This window comes from Molothrus aeneus, chromosome Z, assembly GCF_037042795.1.
Source record: "Molothrus aeneus isolate 106 chromosome Z, BPBGC_Maene_1.0, whole genome shotgun sequence".
Classification (NCBI taxonomy): Eukaryota; Metazoa; Chordata; class Aves; order Passeriformes; family Icteridae; genus Molothrus; species Molothrus aeneus.
The window spans coordinates 41,642,636-41,668,738 of record NC_089680.1 but is presented as its reverse complement, the minus strand read 5'-3'; the positions used below and the strand labels follow the sequence as shown (position 1 = coordinate 41,668,738).

The 26,103-nt window shown below is 41.4% G+C and overlaps 1 protein-coding gene across 4 annotated transcripts in view; it reads right to left on the bottom strand.

The window, feature by feature from the left end:
• Nucleotides 1-26,103, bottom strand: part of PALM2AKAP2 (PALM2 and AKAP2 fusion) — a 264,975-nt gene that overhangs the window by 153,689 nt on the left and 85,183 nt on the right. For all 4 annotated transcript variants that reach the window (XM_066569518.1, XM_066569519.1, XM_066569520.1 and 1 more), the window contains exons 4-5: nucleotides 1,156-1,270; nucleotides 515-536 (exon numbers count right to left, since the gene is read on the bottom strand). In XM_066569518.1, the coding sequence (XP_066425615.1) occupies nucleotides 515-536; nucleotides 1,156-1,270 (137 nt within the window). The remainder of the gene's footprint in view (nucleotides 1-514; nucleotides 537-1,155; nucleotides 1,271-26,103) is intronic.

The window sequence follows — 26,103 nt, the reverse complement described above, 5'->3', positions numbered from 1 at the left end:
ATTCTCATCCAACCAAGTGAGGTTTTCCTTCTGCAAGAATCATCATGTGGAGAATATTGCTCATCAGTGAAATAATCTGTTTTTGATAATTGTTCCTCTGTATTAGGAATAGTCCTCATATAATTTAGATGGTTATGAACAGAGCATGAGCACATACAACAGAGAAGATTGACCACAGAGAGGTGAGAAGGAGTCTAAAGTGCAGAGCTATCATGTGTTGAAAGGGGTCAGTAACACAGAAATTGTATGATGTCTGCTTTAAGTTATTCATGCTGTTCTTTCCCTTTGTGTGAGCATAAGAAGAGGTGGAACTCTGCCAAAGCAATACTGTTTTACCACAACAGTGACGTTTGTGCTTGCATTATAGAAATACCAAAGGAAAAGGTAATGGCTCTAGCAAGAAATCAGAAACACACAATGAAGGAAACAAACCCAGTCTTTAAACCTTTGCAGCAAAGCTATAGTAACAACTTGTGTTAAATCCAAAGCTATAAAATAATAAAAAGGCACTTACCACCATCCTGGTGGGAGAAACTCTGTGAAGGGAAAAAATAGGATGTTTGGTTAAACCTTTAATATTTTGGGTTTAATTTGCTTTACATCTTATTTTTATGCTAGGCTTACTTCTATGGTTCTTTGGAAATTTTAAATGGGTATCTGTGATTGCTGCTCCTTGGATTTAGGTGCCATCATAGACTGGAGGAGGGGGACAGGGTGCAACTAGATGAAGAGCTCTGCTTCTTGTTGCAGGCTGTAATGTTTTGAAGTGGTATTTTTGGCAAATGCTACTATCTCTGCATGCCATGAGAGCAGGGAAGTTTTAAATAGTCTCAGGATCCTCCTGATATCTTTAAGGGGGGCTGAAAGCCCCCTTAAACCTCATGTGGGTTCCCTTCGGATAGGGAGATAGCCTCTGAAATCCCTCTTCAAAAAAAGCTGGGATGCAAGGGAGAACCCAAAAAACCCAACCAGAATAGATCTGATGCCACTGTGTCTTTTCTAGTCTTGCTCATAGTGGTTTAAGCTAGGTGCTCTGCAACTGCCCTAAATCTTTCCTTAAGTGCATTAATTATAACTACTGCTTCCAAATAGAGCTAAGAGTACACTTTGGTTTCAATCTGTGCCCAAGTGTCTTTTTTTTTTTTTTTTAAATACCTTTTGCAAGTTGTCAAAGGATTTCTCAGTCTCCTTTAGTTTCTCCAAAATTATTTGTTCTTTGGCAGATATTTGTGATTCTTCACTTTCTAATTTCTGTATTTCTTGTTCCAGTCTGTAGAAGACATACAGACATGCACATACACACAAAAATAAAAAAAAAAATAGTTTAAAATGAGAGAGAGTTTTCTAGATATTTACTGGCATTTCAAATGTCATCAAAAACAACTTTGTCTCTTATTATTCACAACTGATTTCCTAACACATGAAGGACCCATGAATTATTTGTAAAACAAACAGATCTATTTACAGGAAAAACAGTGATTATCTTATCCACTTCTGAAAAAGCATATACAGATGAACTAAAAATACACTTCAGTATTCCTACACTCCAATTTCCATAACACCTCTGATTTTTACTTTCATTTTAGAAATCACAGTGCAGGATATAACTATGAATATGCAGTAGTATATTCATAGTTATATGAATAAGAGGATTCTAATGTTTCTATACTCCAGACAATGAAACTGCAAATAGTTTTTGGAAACTGGCAGTCAACCAGTTGAGGTAGGAGTTTCTCTTGAACCCATATTTTGCCAACTCTCCTTTGGGATAGCTATCTGTGCTTTCTACTATTACTGCATGACACTGGGGTCCTAGAGACTTTGTGTAATAAATTACATATACAGTTTAGAAAATAAATGTACTCTGCTAGGCAGTAAACACTCAGCACTCTCATTTCTCTTGTCAAGACTTAGCAGCTGAGACCTCATACGTTAAGATGAGTTGATTATGATTTGGAACACACTTTTAGAGAGCTTAGATTCTCCATTACTTTAACTCAAACCTTCTTTAATTGACATGATTTATGCAGATGCAGGAATATTCCCTCTTTCCTTCCACTCTCCTCCTTTTATGTGTGCCACTGTTTTTGTTTTCTCACTTTTGAAAAAAAAATTAAAAAAAAATATATAAAATAAGCCAAGATGAATACATTTGGACAGGGATAGTTATCTAAAACTTCCTTTGTCCACCAAAAGATCTGTAGCTGCTTATAGATTGTTGAACCTTATTTCCCTGAATGGGACATACCAGCACCAGCCAGTACTTTCCTTACCCATGGCTGCTTGTTCCTGCCTTTCTGCCACCACTTTTCAAATGAAGGATCAGGATACTGATCCACACGAAAGGACACATTTTTGCTCTTTTCCAGCCTTGATCAGCTCAGGACTCCACTAATGCTTGTTCAATCACAAGGCAGAAAGCATGGAGAAGATGATGTAGAGAGGAGAGAAGGAGGAATTGCTTCTTTGACAGATCTGACAGGTTCATTTTCTTATGAAATTCTTGTGTTTAAATATAGATGCAGGGCTCTAACTTTAGGCACTCACTTGGGAAATTTTTTCTCACTTTTTAATTGTATGATGATGAAAGATTTGTGGCACTTACTGATAATGCTTTTCATTAGAGGGAAGGAAAGGTATTAGAGGTTCAAGTTGTTGCAGATGGAAAAAGGCAGATTTTATTCACCTAAAGTGTACAAATACTTAAGAGTCTCAGAGTCATGGTGATTTGCTGAACTGCCATTAAATGTAACACCCTCAATCACTAAGTTGAAATGGCTTAATTGCAATAATTTAAAAATGAACTGTTGAAAAGTACTGCTTCAATCCATTTCATCTTTCCTCCAAAATAATACAAAACATAAAATATAAAAAAAAAAGTAACTAAGTATTTTGTTCTGCTGCAATGGAACAGGTTGATCCAGGATGGATATTCTCCTCATGTTGTAATTTAGGATGAAATTTTTCAAAATATCCTCTTCTATACTGACTTTTTTATCTTGATTTTTAAAAATACCTGGTGAAGTAAAAAATTAATTTGTCACTCAGGTCAGGCATTTGCCACACTCTTGCTGAAATCAAGAACTTGGAAGTCCCCAGCTATGTTGCCCTCTTTTCCTTCCCTATCCTTTGGAAGGATTTGTAGATTCACATACATTTGTATGTTGCTGATAAAGACATTTGAAATATTCTGCTGTGCTGACTGATGAAAACAAATTGTGTGGCTGAGTAAGTCAGGGTTTACTGGTATATTTCAGTTCTTCCCCTGTGAATCACTAAGCAGCATTTTCAGGATGCATATTCTGTAAACTAGTACATTTTACTTGCTATTTTATGTGGAAAGAAAGCAAAAAACGGGAGTGTGTAGAAGTCAGCAACAATAAAATACAGGGAGAGGAAAGAAGCCCTTTTTTTTTTTTCAAATGAAGCGGACATTAGTTAGTCGTTTATGACAATGAAAACTGAGTATATGTAGTAACTCATTTGATGCATGGTTATAAGCAAGTAAACTCCTTGTAATTTGGGGTCATCATAAGTCACTAATTTTTTGTACACCAGCTTAGATTGGAGAAGGTCATTAATTGTTTGGTCTTGCAGAGAAAGTTTGCTTTTAACAGATGCACATGTGCACTTGGACATGCACAGATAGCAACTGATTCCATCTCTGTTATCTTACTTTCTGACTGCTTGCTCTTTTGCTTTTCCCCTCCTGGTTCACTTCCTCAGTTTCTGCTTCCTTTGTGCCAGCCTACCCTCACCATTAAAATGAGTTGGGCAGATGAGACATTATGTTATCTGTTTTGACAAGACATCTAGTTGTTCTGATTTTTGTTCTCTTTTTTTTTTGCTTTTTTTTTTCTTTGTTTGTTTGTTTGCTTTTTCTCCTGAATCCCTTCTTTACTTTCTTTTAGAAGTGATAATGACAACGACTTGCTGAAGAGGAAAAAGATGGAGACAGAGCTACCAGGATTTAGAAACATGGATGAAGCTGTTAGAAAGAGAGAACTTCTGTGTTGCTCTGAAGAATGCATAAAACTCATCCTATCAAGGCAAATTGCCTTTTCCTCAATGAAATCAGTACAGGCAGACTGAGAGTCACCCAGGCTCTATATCGAATGAAGAAAAATTGCAGGAAAAATATAGATAATTCATGAGAATATACCTGTTACATAGCACAGGGGTCATATACCAGACATTGGTACCCACAGGAGGTTGCTTTTTACATTATTGCTAAATTTATTTGACACTAATTTGTGCTCTCTAGGCCTAAGGGTTGAGCCACCCCTGCTGAGGTAACATAAATACTCAGGGTCAGAATTTCTATGTGAACTGTTGTATATATTCTTTAGTATATACTGTATATATTCTTAGTATATGTTGTATATATTCTTTAGTAACCACTTGGGTACCACAGAGCTCCCTGAAAAATTTGAATGTAGAGTCCTTACCACTTATTTGGGCTGTCTTTTGACATATGGTCCAGCAACGCAAAAATTTAAATCATGCAAACTGAAGGTTGTTTTGCATGGTTTACTTTTTTAGTGAGTTTCATATAATCAGAATTGCTCAATGGTAAGGAGAAGTGTCTGATTTTTTGATAGTAACACAAAAAAGAGTCATGTGAATTTGGTCTGAAAAATAAATGCACTACTATGACATCTGTTTTGAGCAACATGTTGTATAATGGAGTAATAAATTAATTCAGAGTGCACATGTGCACATACATATCTATACAAAGACGTTACATTCTTCCTGTGTAAACCCATTAAATATCAAGGAATGTCTTCTGGCCCAGTTTAAAAAGGATATGCCTTAATTGTCATTTGACACCTGGCAAGGAAACTCTCTAATTCCCTTGTTCCTTAGCAGACTTAGCAGATTTTGGGCTGGCCTTTGAAAGATGGCCAGTTACATAAACAACTGCAATATCTGAAGTGTTTTAGGGAAGAAAATTAAGAAAGAAAATTCAGATAAGGCAGAAGATAAAACAGACTATTAGTATTTCTGCTTCATTGGCCCAGGCAGCTAGCTGATGACTGAGATTTGTTAAACTGTTTCTCTAAGAAGAAAATTGGGTCAGAGGGTCTGGGGTTGCTGTGGCATGGGCAAGTCATGTTTTGTTTCAGTGATTTTATTGGAGTCCTATTTTCCCAAATATCACAGAAGCAAATGGGAAATTTTGTCACTCAGAAAGCCAAACCTGCCTTGCTGTTTGTCTGTCCTGCAGCTTTCTCTAATGGATGGCTGCCATAAGCATCTAAGAGTGTAAGAGGACTTTCAGGGGGGGCTGTTTGTATAAGCTAGGAAGCCAAGTGACCTTCCTTCTCATGTTAACAGTGTTTCCCTGCTTTGAAGAAGAAGGAACCACAAGCAGCTGAAAGGATGCTGTCTTTTGGACAGTGCATTTTGCTGTCATGTGAGCAACCCAGATTCCTCAGCTAGTAAGACTACAGGGTTCTAGGATAATAAAGGCTGTAAACGACTTTGGGAGGTCTCTAGCCCAACCTCCTATTCAAAGCAGAGCCAGCTGTGATCCGGCCATGATGATCATGGCTTCTTCCAGCTGGGTCTTGAAACTCCTGAACAATGGGGGAAAAATATATTATAAGGCTACTTTCAGGCCTTTTCTTTTAGACTGTTGCTACCAAGACCTACAAAATTCAGACCAGAACCTTACAGTACTGCAAGGGAAGGAGATGTACCAGATTGATAAAGGGGCACTGCATGAGTGTGGACAAGGCAGCCAGGACAGCTTCTGAGAAGACCAGAGGCAGAAACAGCATATGAGTTCTCCTGAAGAGATGCAGGGATATAGATCACAAGAGCTGTTAGGCAGGACAGAATACTGTATTTTAAGTGACAGTAAGGGAAGTTAAGCAGGGAGATCTAAGAGGTGAAGAGGCAGAAGGCAAGGTTTGGACCTGTTGTATGTGTACATGTGCATTTACATTTAGCAATCAATAAACAGCAAACATTGTGCGCTTGGATACAGGACTCTGCTTTGTGCTCTGAAGGTGCTGAATGCACTTTCTTAGGTGAAGGATTTCCTCTGTTTCTTCTGTTTCCCACATTGAGATGTTGAAACCCACAAACCTGGCCTATCATTTTCCTCTTTGCTAAAAGCAGAGGCTGTTCTGTCCGAGAAGCCTTTCCTCGACCCCAGGAGAGACCCTGAGCATGGTTCTGTGGGGCATTCACAGAATGAATGCAGATGCTGATGCAGAGTCACACTGATTTGAACACACAAATCCTAAGTCAGCAGAACCATGCCTGAAGAAAACAGCCTTCTCTATCCAGCTAATTAACTCTGGCAAACACAGACTTCTAGGGGTATCTACATTTGGCTTAGCAGTGTTTTGTTTTTCAGGGTAGGAGAGTAACAGCATTATAAACAGGGAAAACAGCTGCAGGTTTATGGACTAGATTCCTTAGGCTGTGCTAACTATGCATTTGGAGTTGTACCTGAGAAATACTTATGCAATTTCTGCAGTGAAAGCAGAAATGTAATAAAAATTATGTCTGCAGCATACACACTGGCATGTCAATGTAAAAAAGAACATTCATCAGGACCAACAGGGAAAGTATACAAGTATTCAGAACTTAAGAGAAAAACAGGAAAGACCTAATCACAGTAAACACTTGAAGGGAAAAGGTGATGGATGCATATGTGGAGGGGGGGACGGTTCAACTTTAACTGATTATTTTGCTATTGCTTGACTGATACCATAAATCAAATTGATATAAAAGCCATAAATAAGACAGTAATTAGTATCAGGTCTCTCAGAGCTGGTGTTACAGCCAGTATTAAAATGGCATATTCATAAGCAGAACACTGCAACAGACCCCTGATATTCACTGAACAGAGAATTAAACACCAAGTTTAGGGATAATTGTCCTTGCCTGAATGGATGAAACTGATCTCTACATTCTCTCTGTACCTTTGGATTTTGCCTTCAGGTATCTTTTGATCACACAGCAAAACCAGAAACTGAAACTTCACATGTAAGGTTCATCATCCTGGAAGTACAGTGCCTTCTGCAAAAGTTCACTGGCAAAAATGTTCCGCTCCATGGGCCTCTCATTCCCATTTCTTTTAGGGGCAGCAGGGTACCTGTTAGCTTACCCAGGTTCAGAACAACTTTGGAAAATGAACTAGCAAGGGCAAAGGGTGCCCCTGAAAGATATGTAAGTCTTTTAAACCAACATAACTGGATCCTAGTCCAGCACTTCAGCCCTTGACAAACTTCCTATTACCTGTATCAACTGTCAAGCACCAGCAACCTGTCTGTAAGCCAGCATGCTGTGAACAGTACCCTTTGTCTGCTGTAGGGGAGGGGTAAAATCACTGAATAATCTTCAGATTATTTTCCACGTTGGCTTAGTTTTCTTAGCAAACAGCAGCAGTTGTTGCTGAAGCCAATAGGAGCATTTGTGGATGTCTCTCTGTATCAACACACAGCCAGTGCTGATGGCAAAAAACTGCTTGATTTAAGATCTGTTGCAGGCTGAAATGGGATTTCAGAGTTGAGTAATTCAATGCCTCTTAGTTTCGTCTTTTTGCAGTGCTCATCCTTTTTTGAACAGCTCACTTTCAAAGAGGAAAGCTGGCAGGGCATATCTTACGAATTTGAACAGGCTGTTGTTTACAGAGTGCAGCTGAAATTCAAGAACCGCAAACCTAATTAACATCTTTGAAAAGGCAAAACCTCCATGACTTGAAAAACTGGGAATCCCTCATTGCCAACCAGGGCTTGGATATGAGATTCAGGCATGATGCTGAATGAGTTGCTCTGGTAGTCCACATCAATTTTGTTGAACACAGGAGAAGAGAAACAATGGGAAAAGCCCTCCCCCCTCCACAATGGGAAAAAACTGCATCCCAGTACCACCTGAGGAACTTGAGAAGTAAGACTCCACAATTCACTTGGCTATCTGAAGTAAATGTGTATACACACACACACACACACAGAGCAGTATAATGATATTCTGCATCTGCCTAGTGTAGGATGAAGTTAATCCATGCTAGTGAAACCAAGGTGACCAAGTCAAGCATTGGCCACAGGACTTCTTGAGCTAAGCAGGATGAGGTGGAAAACACAACAACCATTACTTTGATTTAACTACTACAATGTTGCCTGCTCTGGATGTAGAAGACTTAATGTAATGCAAGTTTTTTGACCTGAAATTGAAGAAGTTGTACAGTTGAGCCCCTTTCCTTGCCAAATTAACAATGCTTGCATATTAAGTTTGCCAATCAGGTTTGCCTGATACAGCATTAAATCTCTCAAATATGGGAACCCTCAGCACTCTGGTGTGGCTCTTCCTCTAACTTTCTCTTCTTAAAATGCTATCTCAGCCTGGTATGATTTCCTCATATCACTGTAGCACATAACTTTTTGCCCTCATGGCACTTACAGCCTACACTTGTTTTTGGACTTTTACCAGTGTAAATCTTTCTAAGCTCAGTTCTTCCAGTATTCTGGAAAAGAAATGTGACCAGCCTGGGTGAGACTGCAACCTTAAAAACTTCCCACTGACTCAGGAGATGGCAGATCACTGACTGGAAATCAGTGAATCATGCCTTGGATGCTTGCCCTTAGAGCAGAGGAGTACATGGCTTGACCCTCCTTTGGGAACAGAGGGGGAAAAAAGTTTAAAAAAAGACCTGTTCTGAGCCCAGTCCAAGGGCTGGTGATCAAAGAGGTGAAAGAGCAGAGTCTACTTATTTTCTCTGTGTGCTTATAACAGTGTTTGGACCAGGAAGCTCCTGTTTGTGCTCCTGACCAGGATACATATAGAACCTAGCAGATCTGACCAAGTCCCTGATCAGTTGAGTAAACACCCTGATACCTTAACCTTCTCTAGTAGCATCTGGCTCCTGAGTCATCCAGCCTCTGGACCACTTGTATTTAAAAGAAATGGCACAAATGTTCTGGTTTCTTGGCCCAGCCAGGTAAGAGAAAAATGATTACATATATATGGGTTTTCTCTCTTCTCTTTACCATTACTCTCATTTTCTTCTTTCCTCCCAGATCCAGGCCTCCTGGCTCTGGAGCTTCACAGGCCAGTGTCCAAAATATTAAGGCAAACGAAGTAAGAGCCACAACTGATAAAAAATGCTTGGCCTGCACAGAACCAGACATGCAGATCTTCGTGTCTAGACAGACAGGTTGTCACATCAGAAAACAGACAGACTTACATTGCAAGTATACAGAGATGCATCATCTGTAGTTAATTGTTTGGTACTCACTGGGATGTCAGGAGAAAGGCAAGGAAGATAAAATAGCCGTTTGAGAGAGGATACATGCTGTACTTTGCAATTGAAAGGTGAAGGTACAACGACTCAGGAAAGACACTGAATCCTGCAGGAACCTGCTTGCTTTCCCATGGCTTTAAGTAAAATTGGCAGGACGAGCACCAGGGCAGATGTCCTGGGATGTCTGAGAACACACAAGAGTGCAAGGGACCACCATACCAGTGTGGCTTTTGGTCATTAAATTTTCTTGTGTTGCAAGATGTGGTTCCAGATGAAGGAGGATTGCAAGCACAATTTTCCCCAGCAGAGTCCCTGTACACAGTAGAATGCACCCAGAGACTTAAAAAGCAACACAGGTGTGGCCAGCCCTGTTGTTGGCTTGTAGCAGCCATGCACAGGAAATTCATTTAGGTTCAGCAACAGATGCCAGCAGTTCAGCTGTACAGTGGTTTGTGTTATTTATATCTCGGGAGAGATCCAAGAAATAGAGGGAGAGCAATTGGGGGATGATGGCTGAGTGCTCATTCTTCCATCGTGCACCAGTGCTAGCTGCTACCCAAGGTTAGTGCAGATGTACGACCAAAATTAATGCATGACCTTATGCAGTAACCACATTGCAAGCTGCAAGGAAGGAGGATGTTTTTCTGCAAATTCTGTACATACTAATACACTGGAGATGCACATTGAGTTACCTCGAAGCATTTACAGGCAGGAGGCCTGGAAAATCTCCATCAGCTTTTTAAGTGAAGGGAAATTAAACAAAAAAACAAGACAACGTATTTTTTCTGAAGAGATTTCAGCTTCCCATGTACAAACTGGGAACGTGCCTTTTGTCTCTGATTTACAGTGTCAGATGAGAAATGAGCTGCTAAGGCTCATTGGGTGCTCAGGACAGAACATGAACATGGCAAAGATGCCCTGCAGAAAATAAACTGAGGGTGCTGGTCACCTACCCATCTGAACCCACCTGGTCAACAGCCATCTGAACGTGAGTCAGCAGTGTGCCCAGAAAGCCAACATTGTTTATAGCATCCTGGACAGCAGGCCCAGGCCCAGGGCAGTGGCTCTCCCCCTCTCCTTGGCACTGATGAGGCTGCACCTCAAGTCCTGTGCTGAGTTTTGAGCCCCTCACTCCAAGAAAGACATCGGGTTGCTGGAATGTGTCCAGAGAAGGGCAACAAAGATGGGGAAGACTCTAGAAGGAGGCTCAGGGAAGACCTCACTGCTCTATACAACCACCTGAAAGAATGTTAGAGTGGAGATCAGTCTCTTCTCCCAGGTAACAAGCGACAAGGCAAGAGGAAATGTCCTCATATTACGCCAGAGGATGTTTAGATAGGATATTAGGGAAAATATTCTTCACTGAAAGGGCTGCCAAGCATTGGAACAGGCTGACCACAGAAGTAGTGCACACATTGCTTCTGGAAGAGTTCAAAAGACATGTAGATGTGGTGCTTAGGGACATATTTCTGAAGGGACTACAGCAGAAATGCCATAAAATTCTGCAAGCTCAGAGTGCAGGCAGTGCTGCATTGAAAAGCAGCACACATGGGAGACTGGTTTTAAAGGAAACATTGTTAGCTAGGCCTGGAGATGGTATGTTGTCTTCTGTCTGGACCTCAGGTCTCTGCAGCTTTTTCCTCAACTATCTGTTTTGTCTGCCTGTGAGACCTGGGGAGGTGCTCTCTGTGCTTCCATCTGTTCTTTGCAGGGAGCTGCCAAGGGTCATGCACAGCAATTCTTGCAGAGTCGTGCTTCTCAGCATGGACTGCTGCAGTGAAGGGCAGGGGCAAAGGCCATAGCACAAGAGTTGCGCCTGGCAGAACTCAAGAGCACACCTAGAGCGAAGGACAAACTTTTTCCTGCTACAGGCTCCTTTCCTTTCTGCCTCCCCTTCCCTTTCTCTCCCTTGCCCTCCTTCTTTTCTTTCTTAAATTCCTTCAGAGGTTATTTCCACTCAAACTTCTGCTGAGTCTTTTTTTTCTGTTTAGACAGAGGACTGCCTCCATCCAAAGTCAGTGGCAGCATGATTTCTATTGCAGGGAATGAGGACTACAGTCCTGGCAGAATTCCTATTTTGAGCTATTTGGGAATCCCTCCCTGCCCCTACCATGTTTAACATTTAGCAGTATAGAAGCACATGCAAGTGAGTCTTTTATATGGCAATGAAAAGATGTTGCAGTTACTAACTAGAAAAGCAGGGTTGGCAAAAACAGCAATCATGGGCCATGGCTATCTATTTGTATACTTGCTGTAGTCTCCAGCAAATAATTTTGCCTCCATTCCACCATCTTGATCCAATACATTTTGCCAATACAATAGAGCCCAATTGTACTTCAGTCCATGCTTATCCCCAGGAGATGCCTTAGCTGGTATTAATTATATTCACTGTGAGATTTCCATGATTTTGGTTTGACTTGACTCATATTTGCTGCTAAGAACTGCATGGACTGTGTAACAGACTTCTGGTGCAAACAAGGGATTATCAGTTTGCTTCCTGTTGTGGTGGCTTAAAAGGGCTGTTTCAAGGAAAATGGTGCTTACAAGCTTACTTGTTGGTGCAAAAAGTATTGCCCAGTATCCAGCATTCTGACCTGAGGTACACCATGTGATTGACTGAATTTAGTCTGAGAACAGTATTAAAAATGAAAATGAACCCCAGAAAATTAATGGAAACCGAATTAAACTTTTATAATGGTGGGATTATTCTGCTCTCCTGTGGCTATTAAAGCACAGCTACCCTAAAAAGCTGCAACTGACAGGGATCCCATCTGCCTCCCTTTGACATTTTTGGACATACTTTTCCTTGCCTTTTGTGCTGTGCTTTAGTCATGATTGCCTCAACCTGCAAATGCCCTCAGCAGTCTTTGACAAAGGAACTAGATGGTATGTGCAGCTAACACTCAGTATGCATCAGGCACTGAACTTTATTAGGTCCTTTTAAAAATTCCCCATATTACATGACCCTCAAAAATACACAGATCCATTCCCCTGCACTGCTTGCCAATAGGGACAGAAAAGGGAAGGGGAATACCCAGTAGGAGCTGTAACTTGTTTTGTTTGTTTCTTGATACAAACAGTTTCTTGGATCTGGGCTTTGCAAATCTGTCCTCTGCTGTCATCCACTTACAGGAACTCACAGTTCATTTTTCCAGGGTGAAGGCTGATGTGAGGCAAGGAACATGCCCCATGGGAATGGATGGACTTTACACTGGGAGCAATGAGAGATGCATCAAGCTGCTGCCACCCTGAGCATGATGACTGCTCAGGAGCAGCATCCTGATCCTGCTTCCTCCATCTGATCTACCTCAGGGCTTTTATGTTGTGCTTGTTTATTAATTAGTGCTAGGTAGCAAACATCCCCATGTCCCAGAAAGCCACTGGAACAAACACAGCTTCACTGTGGAGAGGCTTTGCCCTGGTGGGGTAGCTCCAAGGTTATCCAAAGTGCTCCTGTTGAGGCAAATCAAGCCAATCAGGAAGCCCCCAGAAACTTGGACTGTGTTTGGTTTGTTGTTTCCACCCTTAGACATTTCCTGCTATTGTTCTTGTCATTTTCTTTGAATGTTCACTGGGCTGGTGGGTGGTGCTGCTACTACCGGCAGGGGAGGCCTCCGGTCCTCTTGGGCACATGGAGAGCTCTGTGCCATTCCTTTCACAGACTCCCACCACTAATTTCTGGCATACAAGGTCAGGGGAGGTGGACCTGTGGCAGTAACTCCATCTCAATGTGCAAAGCACAGTTCCTTTTCCCAGTGGCTGTTCTCAGCTGGGCAAGAATGAAATCATACCATAAAATGATGAATGAATTCCAGCTCAAGACATTGCTTACCACCCCTGGTGAAGGAGAAGGTGGGTGAATAGGTGAAAGCAGCAAGTCCACAGCATCCTGGGATCTATATAGAGAGCTGTGGAAATACTGACTATATGCTGAACATGAATGGCTCTAGTTTTATCTCTGTCATGCAGAGCCTGGCTTTCACTTTCCAAGGATGCAGGATTTCATCTGCAATGATCTAACGCCACCACACCACTAGAGGACGAGAAGAGGTATCCAGGCCTTCACACACAATGCCTGTATCTCATTTTTTAACTCTCTGAAGCTTGTGATTATTTTTTTATTTCAGATGCCTCTCACAAGTATCTACCTGCAGCATGAAGGACAAAAGACCTGGATGCTGCACTCCTTTGGGTGCTGTTTCAACCTCAACTGGAAATCACAGTTTACCGGTTCCTATAACATCCCAACTGGTCAGGTAATCATGAGCACATCTTTGGATTTCATGTACAATCTAAGACAACTTGCTGTGCTGTGGACAAATTGTAAGACTGCGTTTGTTCTTGGACAGCATCTATAAATCTGCAGAGAGATCCCTGGAAGTGTGATGTTATTGCTGAACTGTAGTGGTGAATAGAGCCAGCTACAGAGCTGTGTGAATGAAGAAATGAGTGGGAATAATTGCTTTGATCTTACATGAGCCTTCCTTTTCCAGCCCTGTGCTCCACATTACCTAACATCAGCCAGACCTGAGTCATTGCTATCTGAACCTTCAGAGTACTGGAGCTCAAATTAAAAAAAAAGAGGAGATCATGTTTAATAATGTGACAATGCTTTTCTAGTCCCCCTTGCTGGCTCATGAAAACTTGGAATGAAATACAGTTTTAACAGTGGAATGTTGAAAAGTTTGCCTTGACTTTGTGCTGCATGTTTGTGGTAGGAGTCAGCTGATGACTTCCTGCCTGCGTGGGTCTCAGAGGGGTGAAATTCTTGACCCTGGACTTCCCAAGTGCTGCAGAGCTTCAGAATCAGGATAACGCAGACATCTGGGCTGATTTGGTTCAGTGGCACAAAAAGCAGCCAGTAGAGTATCTGTAGAATGGGATGGGTTTTAAAAGGGTTATAAATCTTTCTTTTTAAGAGAACTTCTAAAACCATGCCAGGGTCTGTGTTTTGATGGCTGACCTCAAGCTGATCATACCAGGGAGATGGCACAGGACTGCCTTTCTAAGGGTAAATATTAAAGAAGAGAACCTCAAAGCACCTAACAGTATGGTAACCCCCTACTTCCTAATAAATTACTTTGCAGTTGGTTCATTATCCTTTCTGCAGCGAGCCAAAGAAAGCCAAGTATAGCCTGATGGGCTTCTGGCTGTGATCCCAGGGCTAGCTAGTCATAAGAAGCTAGCACACTTCCTGTGGTTTCAGTGAATCCCAGGACTATGATGAACCTCCCTCATACAGGTCTCCTTGACTGTGTAAACCATCTCTGTGCTTGGAATGATGGTATTGAGGGATGGGCTAGCAAAGGGAGATGGCCCATGTCACATCTCTGGAAATTTCTGCAATGCAACTTGAGAAAAGAGGCTAAAATTTTGCAGGGATTTCCTAAAGTCTAAGTGGTTAATTTGGTCTGGTTTTGAGTCTCGCAGTCTTCCTCATGCTCAGTCTTCCTCATGCTCCGGGGATCCTGGACGGGAGAAAACCTCTGCTGAGTTTTAGCAAAACCATGAACATTCTTGGTCTTACATGTACAATTGACCCCCTTTTCTCTTTTCTGTGCCTACTATGCTTTTTAGATTGGTATTTGAACAAGGCACTCAAGTAAACTAATTTCTTGTAAGAATGGGTAATAATAAATATGAGACCATTGCAAAAATCTGCTTTACAGCACTAACAGATCATTTTAATTTGCTTTGTCTAAAACATGAGAACAAGGGCAAAGATTTCAGAGATGTCCATAGTATTGGGAAGGCTGGGGCCCATTTCCCAGTTTACTTCATATAGGCAAGAGTGCACACACTCAGGACATGGGAAGTTAAGAAATTACTGACCAGTTGCAGGTTGCAGGAGATATCTGTAGGTGCCATCGAAGATATACAAAAACAGCTTAAAAGTGGAAAAGCTCTTAAAAGCTTGTCTCCTGTGATATCCATGCCAATTGGTGTATAGTTATGAACACTTCTCCAGCTTTATTGTTTGAACATTCATTATCTATGAACATTTATAGTTGAAGCAATCAGGCAGTAGATGAAAGAGCAGTACTCAAAGCCTTGAATTTAAACAATAGGTATCAAACTGTAGGTGTCTATGTAGTTCCAGTGCTTTGAATAGATGAACACTTGGATGTAAGCCGATGTTGAAGTGTATCTCTAACTCAAAACTTAAAGAGTAATCACATTAATGCGACAGCTCAAAATTAGGAAAATTGTTCTGGTGCTTTGGAATGGACAGACTGAAAATAAAATCAGACTAAAAAGGCCTTATTTGAAATATGGCATAAAAACTGAGAACAACAACAATATTCTGGGTGCTGGAATGCTATTGACTGCGGTATGTCTACCACCAGACAAGGGCAGTTGGAAGTGCAGGCTGTCAAGATGACTGGCCAAAGGGCTGGCTGGTTAGTCACTAAGTGCCAGATGGACACCACCAACTGTCTAAATTATTTCTCCCTCATTTGTAATTGGCCTCACTTGTGGCTGAGCTCCCTGGCTCTGCCTGCAGTTCTCAGGTCTGCTGTTGGCAACTGCCTTGGTATACACTCTGCATACAGTGTGCAAGCTCCTGTCAGCAGAACAGTCCCTGAGGGAGTTGTGGGTTTTCTGGTCATGCCCTCCTCTAACAAATTATGCCTCATTTGTGGTGTGGAACATCCACGTCACCATTTCATTCCACCCTCCTTAATTTTTTTTTTCTGCCTGCTTCTCATTTTCATGCCAGCTATTGCAATCAGTTACAAAGAGACATTTTCTTATATTGGTACAGGACTGCTGGTATTTTCCACCTTATGCTATTTTAAGACTGGCAAGTAGGACCCTGTTAAGATGCTGCTTTGTGCCCAAAGCAGCTGTGCCTTTAAGCATCTCTGGCTTCTCCCTTGTGATCCAAATCCACACTGAGTGGTCTTGTGGCCTTCTGGCTACAGAACTGTTCTGGTCTCTGCTCATCACCCCACTGTGTGCCTCTCGTTATGTGTTTGGGACTTATAGCACCAAAATCAAGAAATCCTCTTAATAGAAAGTCCTCCTGCATTACATGCTTCTGTCTTCTTCATTGATATGTCTTTGGGAAGTACCAAAGTCTCGAGGCCAAGAAGTCCTTAAAAAAACTGCTGGGAAACAAGTGAATGACATTATGCTGAGTTCAAAAAGTTCTGCACAGATTGTTTTGTAGAAGACACAAACCCCAGTTTAGAAGGTGAAACTGAAGCTGCCTGATTCAGGCTACTTTTGGATGGCTTGACATTTGAACCTAAAAGTGACAGGACAATATACTTGCCCTCATGTACGTGGTTGTTCCAAAGAGCTTGGAGATGTTGCAGAGGATGGCTCCTGCCTGGTCCTGAAGCACAAGCACAGCTCTCATTATCATTCTGTCTATGACTGTCTCAGATGGGTGTCATTGAGACAGAAAGTAGAAATTGTTTTCAAAGGTACTAGGCAGATTGCCTTGCCACTGTTTTCTAGGTACTACAGTCTGCTGGGAAAGAAAGCAGACGGGTCCAACTGCTTTTGAACAGGTCAATACTATTGCAAATGTCAAAATGTCTGACATTAAGTAGAAAAAAGATGCAGAAAAGGATGAGAATGGTTTTTGCCAACAGCACACCAGCAAAAGGTGGGAAGAGCTGAAGAGTTCAGTTTATCATGTCTGTGCACATGATGTAGGTAATCATGGATAGGTAATTTTCACCCAAAAATAAGTCTAGCTGTCGGATTTTGTCCAGCCAACCTCTCAGCCAAGAACCAGCAGATGAATATGGTCACTAAATATCCAGTGAAAGTGGCTGAAGCTGTGCTTTACCCCACATTTGCAGAGGGCTGCTGGTGGGCCATAGTCCATTATCATGGCTCATCTAGGTGATGCAATCTGCTGATCTGACTGTGAGTTTGAGCCTTTCTTTTCTTGCTGTTTCAAACTCCCACCACTGAAATCAGTACTGTAGTAAATACTTGCTCAATAGCAGTGCTCTCAAAAACAGTGGCCAGGGAGACCAAGAGAATACTGCAGACAAATGCAACTTTTTCTGACAGGTTGCTAAATATCCAGTACCTTTTGCACACCTATTTATCTTTTCTCATTTCCCCTTACCCCTCCCTCATGCTCCTCCTACAACAAGATCCTGTGGAGTCACACATCACCATGTAGGAAATACTTGTTTAGCAGAGTTTTTTTCCCTAAGATGTGTAATACAACAAACCTTCAGACAGACATGTTAAATATACATCCATGGATGCAGGGAGCCCTGCAGAAAGGCACCAAATGTTAAACTTAAAGCTTGTGCTCCTGCACCACCTTTTACTATATGGTATATTTTTATTATGAAGGTCACATACTAGCTTTCTTTTCTGCTTCCCATTCCTGCTGCATGCTGTGTGGCTTGCTTTGATAATTAGAAATTACTCTATAAACCGTCTGCCATGGCCCAGGAGACAAAAAAAGGTCTACCATAGCAGCAAAGAATCAAAAAGAGGGATCCAGGTCCAGATAGTAAAAGAAAAAGAAGGGAAAATAATAATTAAAATGTCCCTACCACCACATGCATAACCAGAATTTACAAGAGGGGAGTGCTGGAGGAAGAGGTTCTCTGCAGTGTATGAGGCCATCTAGCGAGCTCAGGCATTGTAACAGCTCAGCTTTTTCCAAGGCATTTTGTACTGCTTGTCCCCAACAGAACCCTTCACATGCCAGCTGTCAGCCAGGTATGCACACGGATACTTCAACAATATTCTTCACTGCAAGATGAAAGGGGAAAAAAAACTCTGCAGGAGAGGAGAGGAGAGGAGAGGAGAGAGTGACAACAGAAAGGATGCAGCAGATGTCAGGGAGCTTGGCATGTGGGTTTTTATGGGAAGTTAGAAATCCGGTGGCAGTGGAAGGGCAACATGGTGTGCAACTTTTCACTGAATCCTGTCCTCAGCTGCACAGTTTGGGATGGCAAGGGGAACTACTCAGCTGCGGAGGGCACCGCAGCAACTGGGGTGCTGAGAAACCTTGCCAGGAGCCATGAAATATAGGGTGCTCACTATTATGGGGTGTCTTCCCTGACAAAAAACTACTGAGAGTCAGGGAAATGGGAAAGTGATGTGCTAAAATAATTTTAAGTTCTCAGAGAACTGATGCTTGTATTTTATATGATACTGGACTGGCAGTCCTGCAAGGGAAACTGCTGCAATGCAAAGTGTCATACCCACCAAGTCCTGTCCTGGTGCTTTGCCTCCAAGCAGACCAGACTGGTTGCCTGGGGATGAACACACGAACAGCTGCACTGCCCATCCACTCCTCTGCATCCCACATGAGGCTGCCAGGTTATGAGAGCAACAATAAATATCTGGGATTTTTGATAGCTTTTTGTGGCTGCTCAGAGAGCCCTTGAACATACCTGAACCCACATGTGACTCCAAAACCCACAACCATTGTAACACTGTCCAGATACAAACTATGATTGCTCAGCTCAGGGTGTAATGCTGGAGAATGTGAGTACAGGATGGTATTTCAACATTTCAGGTGCCAGCATGTGATTCCTGCCTCTGCAGCAACGTTTTGGACTTTCAGCAAAGGCACAAATGTTTATAGCAAGTTTGTCCTGTTGCATTAGAAGTACCTTAGAAAAATGGAAGGAAAAGACTGGAAGATCCTCACCTAGTAAACATTAGTTTAATCTCATGAAATGTTGGGAGCTGGGTGAGCACATGGTCCACCAGTTTTTCTGTCTTCGGCTGACTGAATACATTCACTTTCTCATCTCTTGAAAAATTGTTTGACCTGCTTGGACCTTCCTCAGTGGAGAACTCTACATGTACACCAGTTTGTCTCTGGAAGAGCTATACATCTGGAGCTTGGTAATTGTAATAATGACAAACTGTTCCACATTGTCCTGAACTGTCACTGAAGCCTTGATCTCTAAATTTTAGGACACCAAATTAGTTTTAAGTATGAAATTATTAGTGCCAGTGCAAATAAGCATGCACAGCTGGAAACCTTTGGTATTTCAATAAGTTTGTATGTGTCTACACAGGCTACAGACAGGAGAAATAAAATATAATTAGCTTTGTAGCAGTGCCATCCAGTAAATACAGTAGCAGCATTGCTACTAACAGACCCCAAGCTTTGTGATAGCTTTGTAAGCTTTAGGACTTGTCATGGTCCCTCTGTACTTTCCCCCTTTGTCTTCTGCACATGTCTGTATAACTGTATGGTGTAGCTGTGATCTACAGGCAGCAGTGCCAAGCAGTTTGTTCTGTGGAAGGAATTGCATATGAAGCCACTGATGTCATTCCACGCAGAGGAACATGGGCTTAAGGAAGTACCTTAATACAGTCAGTTTTAGTTGTGTACTACTCATGTTGTCTTGGCTCATCAAAAACTTTTTAAATTAAGGAGTGCATTTTTAAATTCAGGATGCCACAGCTGAAGCCTGGAAAGAGAGATGCAGTGTACTGTGAGCAGGACGATGGGGTGGGATGTGATGACACAGGCAATGAGCACGTTCACAATGGTCAGATAAAGACCTAGAGCTGGATAAAACAGCTCTAGGAGCACCAAGGAGGGAGAGAAAGGAACGAGTCTCAAAAGAAGCATGGCCTGCAGGTCAAGGCAGGTGACTGCTCCTCTGCACCTGAGTGCCAGACTCTGCGGGCTGCAGCTTCAGAAGGATGTGTACCTGCTGGAGCAAGCCCAGTGGAGGGCCACGGAAATCATGAGTGGTATGGAACATCAGTCCTTTGAGGAAGAGCTGAGAGAGCTATGGTTGCTCAGCCTGGAAAAGAAAAGGCTCTTGGTGGACCCTGCCTTCTAGTTCCTAAGGGAGGTTTGTCAGAAAGATGGGGACAGACTTTTTTTCAAAGTTGGGCTCATATCCATAGGACAGGGCCAAACTAGAGGAGGTCAGATTTAATGTAGATACAAGGAAGAATTTTTTGTTATGGTGTGGATAGAGAGAAACTGGAAGAGATTTCCAAGAGAATCTGTGGATGCCTCATCATTCTAAGTGTTCAAAGCCAGGCTGGATGGAGCTCTGAGCAATCTGACCTAAGCTGAAGATGTCATTGCTTGTTGCAGGGTGGCTTGGAGTGGATGACCTTCAAAAGTCCCTTTCAACCCAAATTATTCTGTGCTTTCATGATTCCATCTAACATATGCAACACATATATAGCAGATTTGACACGGAGTTACAGACCCATGAAGAAAGACTAAGGTATAAAGGCTATTAGAAAAAAAAAAAAAGAATTGCTCCAAGTGGACTCCAAATTGAGGAAAAATAAACCAGCAATGTCTACATCACATTCCCCCTAGAAAAGGGAAGAAACCCTCATAATCAGCATAATATTTACCTTGATGAAGAGTCTGAGATGCTGATAACTTGGCATATATTTTAACTATGTGATGGATACAGAGAGGTTGTGGAAGAGTAACTCTAAGAACAGAGAAAAGGGCAGGTGCTAGGAGACATGTAGCTATTACTCTGCAGACTTTTTATGTAATACTGTTTCTCTTTCTCCTCCTATAATATTTTGACTGATATTAAAAACAAGTCAGTAATTAGATTGGTAAGATTTGGTTTACCTTAACAACAAAGTTTTGGGTTTGCATAAAAGCCTGCTTATTTTTCATCCTGACAATTAATTGAGTGCAAGTACGTTGCATTGTAGACAGAAGACGGACACCTAGCTATTTCCCAGCTCAGTGCTTTATGCACTATACTTTCTTTCCTGTGGTCTTTTTGTTTGTGGTTTTTTTGTTTTTATTTTTGGTTTTGGTTTAATTTTCATTTTTGTTTTCCTTTTCTTTGATCAGATGGGCTTTGGGTAGCATATTCAGAAGAATCTATTTTCAAGGGATACTTTATCCACAGCTAATTTAAGGACAGAAATCATTTTCTAGACCCCAGATTTTTAAAAAGTTTCCAAATGCTGTAACAATACAACAGCATGTGTGATTCAATGTTACAGCAATTCAATGTTACTGAATGTGGCAGCACCCATTATTTCAGTCTACAGGAGAAAGACCAGACTAACCTGAACACTGGCTTCCTGTGTCTAGGTCTAAACCAGAGTACTAGGGAATGGTGCAGGCAAGTGCCAGTGGGTAAGGCGGGGGAAACTAGTGGGCACTGAATAAAAAAATAGAAAGCTTTTCAGGAGAGAGGCAAAATAGAGCTTTTTAGCTGTAGTTCACTTAAAAATGCTTGTTTTATTTAATAGATTCTATTCTTTTAAAATAATGGTTCGTTGCACTTTCACTTCCAAAATTACCGTAGTTTTTTAGAAAAACAAGGTATTTTGAAACTGTAAAGTTAATTGTTAAAATGTAACATCTCAGAGTTTAAAAAAGTCAATTTTTTTCTGTCCATTGAATTTAGCAGATTATTTTACCGTACCCTTTTTAATACTATGGAAAACAATGGCTTGGCTTGAATTGAAAGTTCTCATTTCCTGCTCCTTACAGCGTCCTCAGTCTAGGGAGCACGTTATACAGATGTGAGACTTTCAGGTGTGCCAACTCGTACAGAAAGGCTACATCAGTTTTAAAAATAACATCAGGGCGATATTTCAAAACCTAAGGCAACATGGGGAAGCACCAAAAATTTCTTATGGAGGTTTTCGTCACATAGAGATTCACTGTTATATCCTTGTTATTATGGTAGCACTTGTGACATGAAAGCAACTTTCTAGTACTTCATGTTCTATTCAAACATTTTTAGTATATAAAAGAATGCATCTTTTGAAACATTACCAGTCTTTGGATTATTTCAGTGAAGGATAGATAAATTTTGTTTCAAGATTAAAGACTAGAAACTATGATATAACACTAGTAATATTTGCATGCAAATAAAATCCAGATTTTTTTTCTCAAAATTATTTTCTTCTCCTTTCATTTCTTTATTTTTTTCACTCAGAGGGTTTTATTCCTTAAAATCTTCCAGGCAATCGGTCAGTTTCCTAAACAGACTTCTTTAGGAGTCTGAATGCCCACAATTCCTGAATATAACTCTCTGGGATACTGTTATTATATACATATGACACTAACCCCCAATAAATGTACACACATGGACATAAAAACCTGGTGGCAGATTTTAGAAATATAGATCTCTCTGGCATTGCTACTGTAATTTTAAGGAAATTATTTTTTATTCCAGATAAAGATGTATACTTAATACTTCTTTTGCTATTATTTACTGTAAGATAAATAAATGCAAGCCACCTTGCTATCACTCCAGAAACAAAGGATGCATAAAATGTGGTCTTTGGGGATGTATATTTGCACTATTCAACAAATAACCTTTAACACGTATCCATCCAAAGTTTTCTCCTGCAGTCCATGCATACATCAGATTTGCCTGTCAAAGAAGACATTTTCCTTCAAAATATGGCAAAAAGAGAAAGTCCGTGGTTTCACCTTCCATTGGTTCCTCCCCTGAAGTACCTCTTTGTGGATACTTTGGAAATATGAAAATATAAATTACTCGATAAACTAATGGCATTGTCTGTAATCTTAGTGAGATGCCGGCTGCCTTTGTGTTTCACCAAACTGAAGAGAAGATACTAAATCCTCTAAATCCTCACTTTGTGGTGCAGGTGAATATGCATACAAGGTCAGTAGAGCTTTCTTTACTATCCAGCTAGCAGATCATCCTTATGACTTCTGCAAGTTACAAAACTAAAACATTTCCACAGAGTGTGGCATCAGGACAACTTCAACTGGGATGACTTCTCACAGGATGCCATGGAAAATACAATGAAAATGGTAATTTTTGCGTCTGTTGTACTTCCAGTTCTCACCTACATCTCCTTGGTTTAAAAACAACTGGACAGATCATACATTGGCATCCTATGGCAAAAAGGAAACTATAATAGTTCCTCCCATCAAAGCTAATCACACAGTTTAAAATAGGACAGTGACCCTCCCAGCTGTAAATGTTACAATAGGGAAGAAACTGTTCCAGATGTGGAGTTAGCCTGTGAGCTGGCAATCTGTGCCTTCTGGGAGTTAACCCTCCCCTGGTCACAGTCATCCAGGACACAGCTCTGGGCTGTGAGGGACAAGAGCACTGGATATGATGCACAGCAGGCAGAGAGCTCCTGTTAAGACAGAGACATTAGAAGAAAGTTACAGTGGTGATGTGAAACCCTAGCCTGCTGCATTGTGGGGTCATGGTGAATCCCCAGCAGATGGAAGGAAATGCTTATGAATGAGAATTTTAGAGGGATACATCAAATATAACACATTTCTAGTGGTCTGCCAAACAAAGCTCTGCTGCACACACTTCAGTGCAATGTTGGTTGATATTCTGGTCCCTGATTTCCACCAGACTTTTATCTTGAGTATAGTTGCACTATTTTTAAAGGAGGACGTGGTTCTGGATAGCTTAAGGAAATACCTTAATACAGTCAGTTTTAGTTGTGGACTACTCATGTTGTCTTGGCTCATCAAAAACTTTTTAAATAAAGGAGTGCATTTAAATATGTTTAAGCCTGGCAGAGACCTGTGCTGACATTGCCTGTTGACCTGGGGCCAGGTGCAGCACTCCAGGCTGGTGTGGCCTCTGGCGGCTGTCAGGCAGGGGGGTGTGTCAGCAGGGCACTGCGCTCTCCCTCAGGGAGGGAGCAGAAGTGGTTTTTGGTGAGTCTGGATGCTCAGCACAGCACTACAGCCTTTCCCACGCCACACTGACCAGTAGCTGACCTGTTTGTCCCACATTCAAAAATAGATACAATATACAGCCTGTTTCCAGTTCTGGCTGAGGAAGAGAGGGATGTAAAAGTAATGTTCTGTGGTAAAATTGAGCTTTCCCAGGGATAATTCCTAATGGATGTAAACTGCTGTCCTCTCCCTGGGATGGGATCTTGACATAATTTCATGAAAACTTGGTCATATAAGCCTCTGTATTTTAGTTAACTATTTCTATTTTGGACCGCTCAGTGTCTTACGTTAAAACAAAACAAAACAAAACAAAACAAAACAACTAAAAAAAATAATGCAAAAAACATATACTTTGACCTTATGATTACACTTCTGTTGGGAAGCGGTCAGGCTGAAGGTGGCCCTTTCCATGTGTCCTCAGAAGGGGCTGTAGTGAGAAACCTGGTATTTCATACAAGAAATGCTCTAGGATTTTGTTATTCTCAACTTAAAATGAGCAGGGATGGAGAGTGATGCATTTATGCACTATGCAGAAATAAACAATGACATGTAAGAGGGAGTCAGGCAGTGGTACTCACAGGAAAGGTGACCTGACAACACTTAGGATGGGAGCCTCTAGAGAAGGCCCACATCATCCCAGCACAGTAAATTCCCAGTGCCATTCTTGGTTTGCCTGCTGGCTTGCAGACTGTGGGACACAACCTTGAAAATAAGCACCTCCTCTTTTCCTGTCTGGGACACTACACATTCTCACACTGCTTCTCCTCATGCTTAACACGAAACATGGCAGAAGAGCTTTTCTATGTTCTGCTTTTGAGACAGGACAGAACAGGAATCAGAAGTCATTGCTGAAGACCAATCCAGTGAAGAATGACTTCTCTGGAGGAATGAAGTCTTGCCATGCTTGAGTGATCCTGTGTGCTTGTGAAAACCACAGCACTGTCACAACACCAAGCTGGGAATGCCAAACACGTGTTCGGGAAATGGAAGGCAGCCCAGTGAAAGGATGAATAAGGGCAAGAAGGAACAGGAGCAGAGAAGGCATTTTCACATCTCCATGCTGCAACTGATGATTGATGGGATCATCACAGCTACACTATTGCTAAAAGGAGAGGGAACAGACCTGTTGCATGGTTCCTGGCAACAGTGACAGCAGGGAGAGGGCAGGACTCCCCTCCTGGCCGCAGTACTGCTGCCTCCTGTGTCCCTTTCCACGAGGTGGCTGTGCTTCCTGTACCAGTGAAGGGCCCCAGGGCAGGACCACCTGGTGCTGCACGTGTAGAGGATGGGTACAGCAGGGTGCTGCAGCAGGGCTGCTGTGACAGCACAAAGCAGGGTGAAGGAAGGGAACCACAGGTTCCCTGTGACAAGATTAGTGATATCTTACAGATTAGGAAGGTAGCTTAATGAGTTCCCTGTTGCCTTGGATGTTTAACATGCTGTATCAATAGCAGAGATTGTAAGATGCTTTTGGCAATTCCTAGCAGAAATCTGGAAGATATGAAATAAAGAGATATAACAAACCACTGAAGGGAAGTACAATACTCTTAAGACCCATTTGTATTGCGCAACTGCAGTGACAGAAAATATATATGTTTGATTCTCCTTGTAGATACAATGTGGTAAATAACTGTTAAGCAATCATGAAGCATTTTTATGCCGTATTGAGCAGTTGTTTTGTTTCCCCCTTGGAATGACTTTTTATCTCTCTGACGATAGATTATTTTTCTGTCTTTGCTTAGAAGTATATAGGATTTTGACATTTGTGGGGGTTAAAGGACAATCGAAAATTATGGCACATGGTTGATGATTTCCCTGAGAAGTATTACTCCTTTGCAGAACACTGACTTAATTAAATGTAAAATATTTACAGGAATTTATCTATTCCATGACAATCTGACAGGAAATTATCTCAATATTTTGTTTCCATGAAGCAGAAACATTTGCTTTTTACATTACCATTTAACAGATAAAAAAAGATAAAAATGTTACACTGTCAGTGTTGAGAGTGTTTTAGTCTTATCAAAATAAATATTTCCAGGAGGTCAAACAAATAATATTAATTCCTCTCTTTCATAATATTTTTGATAAACATATTTTTTTCTCTGTCTTTGAGGCAGTGCTGAAATTTCAGTCTCAGAATTTTGTCTATGATAGGTATTTCTAGTTATGAGCCATTCAAGTCATCACTTTATGCTACAGC